Source organism: Lactuca sativa, chromosome 5 (assembly GCF_002870075.4).
Source record: "Lactuca sativa cultivar Salinas chromosome 5, Lsat_Salinas_v11, whole genome shotgun sequence".
NCBI lineage: Eukaryota > Viridiplantae > Streptophyta > Magnoliopsida > Asterales > Asteraceae > Lactuca > Lactuca sativa.
Genome location: NC_056627.2, coordinates 355,155,280 through 355,161,656, shown reverse-complemented (window position 1 = coordinate 355,161,656; position 6,377 = coordinate 355,155,280). Strand labels below are relative to the sequence as shown.

At 32.2% G+C, this 6,377-nt stretch overlaps 1 protein-coding gene across 1 annotated transcript; it reads left to right on the top strand.

The window, feature by feature from the left end:
- The first annotated feature begins 318 nt into the window (after nt 1-318).
- Nucleotides 319-2,406, top strand: LOC111903524 (uncharacterized). The gene is made up of 6 exons (XM_023899296.3): nt 319-603; nt 1,212-1,276; nt 1,371-1,633; nt 1,836-1,907; nt 2,007-2,069; nt 2,189-2,406. Exons 1-6 carry the CDS (start codon nt 497-499, stop codon nt 2,231-2,233), a joined length of 615 nt encoding a protein of 204 aa, XP_023755064.1. The 5' UTR covers nt 319-496; the 3' UTR covers nt 2,234-2,406.
- Nucleotides 2,407-6,377: the final 3,971 nt, after the last annotated feature.

The window sequence follows — 6,377 nt, the reverse complement described above, 5'->3', positions numbered from 1 at the left end:
CAAACCAAAAGTCTTTTTTGAAAAAGTTACAAAAAGTCAGGATTTCCTGACTTTTCCAAAAGTTCATTTTCATTGTATAAAATCTCCAAAAGTAACTTTTAAAACTAGTTTCGCCAATCATCTTTTATTTATTTTCTTTTCCAAAAAAGAATTTTGGAATGGTAAAAGCTAAGCCAAACACCCAAAGGTTCAAAAATTGTTATGTGCCCAACGTGTTAAACTTGCTACCCCTCGGCCTATTAAAGGAAAAGAAAAGAAAAGGGGCGACCCGATTAGCTACGAAGTCCGAATATAATAAATGCCTACCCGATTGTGGTTTCTTTTCTATTCGATTTTCTCCCCGATTCACCTCTCCCTCTCCCTACCCCCAATTTTCGACCTGTGTTCGGGTTTCTTTCCAATTTACTGAAAGCAACACATTCGCAAGGGGGCTTTAGGGTTAGGGTTTTATCATAAATTGTTCTCCTAGATACGATTCCCTGTAATTGTATTGAGAATGTATGCTGATCGGGTAGAGACTGCGTCAAGGAGTTCTATTAAAGACCGTCTTAATGGCGGAGCCCTAGAAAATCCCGGGCGCCGTAGCCAAGTCACTGGCAAGAGGTTCGTTTTTTTCACTATCTCTAATTCTCGCTCCTCATGTAAAGACATACGCGTTTTTGTTGATATACTGGATACAGGTCATGTGTTTTTACTTGATTTTTTCTTTTGGTTGATTGTTAATTTGAAAAATTGGTATAGCGGTACTGCTTAATTGAAAATACTTTGGTTTTATTATCGTTTAAGATCACAGTTGAGCATAGGTTAGTTGTAGTAAGTTGAAGGACCTGGCTAGTGGCTAGATTTGCTGTAATACCATCAAAAAGGAATTACATAGATTTCAAAGTAAAGTATCAGAGAAATAAACTTCTGAAAGATCCCTATCAGCTGCCTGAAAAGACCAAGATTTGATATTCACCTGTCTGATAATCTGTGTTACTACTTACTAGGGTCATGGTTGGAATGTAAACTGTAGGGGGCATGTAGCAATTTTGGACATAGATTGAAAGAAGCAGAAGAACGTAACCCTTTAGCCTCACAAGACAGAGCCAACTCCAATATTTTATTTCATCACTATTCACTTGTCATGTTTGTATAGAGTTTTGGTATCTTATAGGGAGATTATGAGAAAAAAGTTTATTTTACCTGAACCAGTGACTTTCTTGCTGCAGGCAGAGGCAAGATGATGACAAATGGCAGCATGATCTTTACGAACAACCTGATCCACAAGTATCAAGTATGAATCTGATTACTCTTTCTTTGTTCCATAATGATATGCTAACTTTTACAGATTTACAGATTTACTCATATATGTTTTATGGCATTCATAGATCGTAGTGTTGGTGCTCTTGACCTTCGTTTGAAGCTCCAGAAAAAGAGTAATCAAAGAGCAACTCTTGGTGCAAAGGGTTCTTTGTCAGGTGGTGTAAGAGATCTGCGTGAAAAGTTATCTGGTGTAAGTTATTCACAGCCTGCAGCAAAGCCAAAACCAGTACCAGAGACCACCAGTAAACCTGCTAGGAGAAGTGTTGTAGCTGATGCTAATGTAACAGAGACTAAAAAAGTTTCTACTAATGCATCTAAGAGAAAAAAGGTATATATATTATTATTATTATTATTATTGTTGACTACTAAACTTCTTATGTTTGTATTAAGAAAGTTTTTTAGTTCTCTTAAAGGTTTCACCTATTTGATAAATCTATGTGTTCTTTGATTGTTTTTAATATAGTAATGCTGGTTTTTATCTTAACTTGTATTTTTGATTTTTACTTCTTAGTGTTATGTGTCTTGTGCAGACTGAAACAGTGGATAGCTTCTTGCAGGCATTGGGTCTTGAAAAGTATTCTATTACATTTCAAGCAGAGGAAGTATGGAATTATTATATTAAATAATAAATATTTTTTTTGTATATTGTGGTTTTCACTTTTTAGAACTTGTAAGGAGGTGACATGTGTTGTGTATTTCAGGTTGATATGACAGCTCTTCTACACATGACTGATGAAGATCTAAAGGCTATGGGAATACCAATGGTATGTTCATATTCTAATAACTATTTCATGGACATAAGTCATGTTTATGTTTATGTCAAACATAGTACAATTTGTTTTGTCATATAATGTTTGTGTAACAAATGGTTGAATTTATGTAGGGTCCAAGAAAGAAGATCCTCTTGGCATTGGAATCTAAAGGATGAGCTATGTTTGTGACATCCAACAAAATCAAGGAGTCTATTTGTAACTTTTTCATGGGTTAATTTTTTTTTGTTATTGATTGTATTAATGAAGTAGACGCAAGAGAGGATTTGATAGGATTAGATTGTGTAATGACTTTGATGCTTTACCATATAAAGTTCTATTATATCTCCAATTAGTAAACCATATAGTTAAATTTCAACAAATTAAGTAAGGGTAAGACTTTCTAAAGTAAAAAAATAAAAACTAAAAATAAAGTATGTTGCCATTTCTTAACACAAAACAACGTCAATGTTATGTTTCCTATCTATGCACTTACCTTGTAACATATTATCACAAATCAAATTAAATGCCTTGAAAATTAAATAAATTACATGAATGATCCTATGGTTTGGGGTAATTTGTGTTTGGTTCTTAACTCTTTTTTTTATTTATTTTTTTTTTAATTTTTTTTATAACTCGGACAATCCCGATATAATGGTTTTGTTGTGTCTTTGGTCCCTTTCAAGCATAAAAAAACTATTTTGCACTTAATGATTTCTTATTTAAAATTTTATTATTTATTTATTATTTTTTAAATAGAAAATAGAAAGTAAGCCAACATTCAATTCATCTCCACCTAAACTAAACAATATACGTACTATCTCTCCATCAATCTTTTCTAATACAAACCCTAAGTTACTTAACACCAAGTCCAACACCCTCCTTTACCTGACCACCATTGTTGTAACTGGATCGTTGTCGACGCCGGTCCACACGTCCCATCCACCACCGTTCAATTTCTGCGTCATCCACCACCATTCCATTTCTCCACCATTAACTATCAAGTTCATGGCGGATCTTGACACTGATGAAGTTTAAGCTAAGATTGTTTGAGAAATTAGAGCAATTGTGAATATGATGATGATGATGCTAGGATTATTTTCCCTAGGTTGGATTATGCGGCATAGACAATAGCTATGACCACAACCAATCGATAACAGTGAAGTCTGTGTTGGAATCAGAAGATCAATGATGAGAATAGGCACACAGTTTCTCAAGAATTCCACTACTTCGTCTCTATAATGTGGCGGGTTGGCTCGATCCTCCATACATAAATTTGCTATGAGTTTCTTGATTTTGTTATTCCCCATTCATTATTCTCGAGTTCTTAACATTATTTTTGTTAGTATGGTCGGATGAAGGTCACTTTTTGTTAGTATGGTCGAATTATTACAACACTTGATGCAAGTCAACCCATGGTTAGTTGAACCGGTGGCAATGTTATTATCGAAATCTTTTTTTTTTCCCTAGTGGGGTGGGGTATTTTTTTTTGTGGCAGGAGATATTTGCAAATGAAAAATAATATGGGTTTATAATAATTTTAATAAATTATAAATAATAAACAAACAATTAACTTTTTTTTAAAGAAATCATTAGGGTCAAAGTAGTCTTTTTATGTTTGACGGGACCAAAGACACAACAAAACCATACTATAAAGATTGTCCGAGTTAAAAAAAAAAAATAGTTAAGAACAAAACATACAAATTACTCTAAACCACAACGTAAGTTACTCTTTCCTTAATTCTCTCCGACCTTCTTTTTAAGATATCAAAAGTTATTTATTTATTTATTTATTTTTCATTGTTGAACGTTTGTTAACAATATAACAAAGCCGCTTTATATACAAAGTAATCGTAAATTTTGATCGAGATAGACAGACCTATTAAAAATATCGTCGATCAGAATAATCATGGCAAGAGCGAATTGATTAATCTACATCAATTTTAGTTTTTTTTGGGCGTTCGTATTTTCATTAACTTTATTAATAAAAACCTAACTTAAAGCTTTTCCTTGACCACTTTTAGAAGTTTTGTATGTTATTTTTACCATCATCTTAATGAATTGTTTTATAAAACTCCCTGTCTAGTTTGGTATACTATTTTAAACAGATGTAATATTCAGAAAAAAATATATTTAGCAATAACATTAGATAAAATTAATATATTGCAATTCACGAAATTAAAATAGAAAGCAGTAAAAGGAAAGAAATTCGATAAAATAATAATAAAGCTTTGTTGGTTGAATATAATTAGAGGAGTAAAATGAAACATTATTGAATAAAAACAGAAAACAGTTAACTATAAAAATATAAAACTCAAAGAACTTCACTTCTCTTAGGCTAAAAGGTGTTACAAAATTTTCACCGCTGGTAAGCTGACTTGGACACATTTATCGCCGGTATACACTGGGCCTAGGACTGGTAATGGAGAGACTTTTGACCCTGATCTGATCAAAACCCTTAACAATTATATGTGTTTGGAGCATAATTTTTGATCTATTTACCTGTTAACGACCCGTACCCGCTAACCCTTTTATTAAAAGGGTCGGGTGTGGATCATCATCGATCCGCTCCATTTATAACTCATCCCATATAAATTTTAGAATTATATATTTATATTTTATACTGACTAAGTTTTACTTTAAATTCCAATCGAAAGTTCAAAGAGAAAATACCAAAGACTAACTGTTTTTACATAGGACTCGAGGACTCAACTTCTAGACTTCTAGTCTTCTCCCAAGAATCATGATGTCATTTCATTTATATTTCATCATATAATCACCAATTTCATTTATAAATCAATAAATTCATTTATCAATCGAAAGAAAGTTTGTAATTGTTATTCTCTATCAATGCAATCGAGGGTCAAAAACCAATCGGAAGTAACTACAATAATGATTTTAATTTCAATCGAAACTCTTCGAGTACATAATGTGTTTTCTAAATCAACATTTGTTTTATTTAACAAATGTGATTTTATGATTTAAGTAAAATTGGTTTGATTATTCAAAAAACCTACGAGTTAAGACGCGGGTTCGGATATCTGCTGATTCGGTGAATAAGGGTATGAGTTTGATTATTCAAAACCCTGCGGGTTACGGAACAGGTTTGAATCGGGTTTTGGAATTTGTTAAAAGAGTTTGGATTAAGACCGATTCGCTCCTAACCCGCCCCATTGACAAGTCTAACCGGGCCTCACCAATGAATTCACTGCCGGTGGGTTTCTACCGGCTGCAAAAGTTTGAATTTTCGAACGTTGCCAACGGTTGGCAATGGCTATTTCACCATTTTTTTTGTACAAATTTACTATTATATATACATTTCCTTCTTCCAAAATATTACCAAAGTACACACTCATTACACAAAATTTTCATTTAAAACGTCTTCCAACAATCTAAATTTTTTCAAGCAAAAAAAATGTTACCACACCCTAGTTCGTAGGTAAAAATTATAAAAAATATAAAAGATGATGTGGCTTCTAAGTGACACTTTTCTATTATTGACAAAAAAATACACCACACCCTTTAACCTAATAATTAAAAACACTTTATGAGTTTGATTTCAAATAATTGATCTCTCAAAAACCCTTCCAGTGGAGATGCGATGCTATGGTATGTTTCGGCAAGTTTTGAGATCTTTTAACTTTTAATAAAAATATTTGATTTTTTTTACAAAGTTTCCTATATATGTCTAATTCAAACGCATGTCCAAATCAATATATCAAGAACCTCAAATACGTACGCATATTAAAGGTTTGTTAATTTGGATGTACGTACGTGTTGGAAATTAATATTATTACTTGATTATTATGACTGCAAGTTGTATGATTATCTAGTTGTTTAGAATTCAAACAACTATAACAAAATTATTCATTTTCATCTTATTTTAATCTATTAATTCATTACATTACCAGAAATTTACATTAAAAAGGATCATAATTAGTTAATTACAGCTTGATAATTAAGTATTTAAGTGTCCTCTGAGTTCTCTCCATATAAGCCATACAAATTTTGTTTCTTATACAACTATACAAATTGTACTCTTAGACAATCTTTATCAAGTGCGATCATCTATCTACAAGATACAAAAATGGTGACATTTCACTGCATGGGTTCCAGTAATTTGCATGTTTTCATGGCGTAGAGACTTGGTTTAATTATCCTTTATGAGTTGTTCTAATCAAAGTAAAATTTTGATTCAGATATCCATTTGCTTCTTAATTAGTGTCTATAATTGGCAAACTGGAAGATTACTTCAACCACATACTCTCACAATTTGCAGTATAAATCAAGAAAGCTTCACAACCTAAATTTCCATGCAAAGTA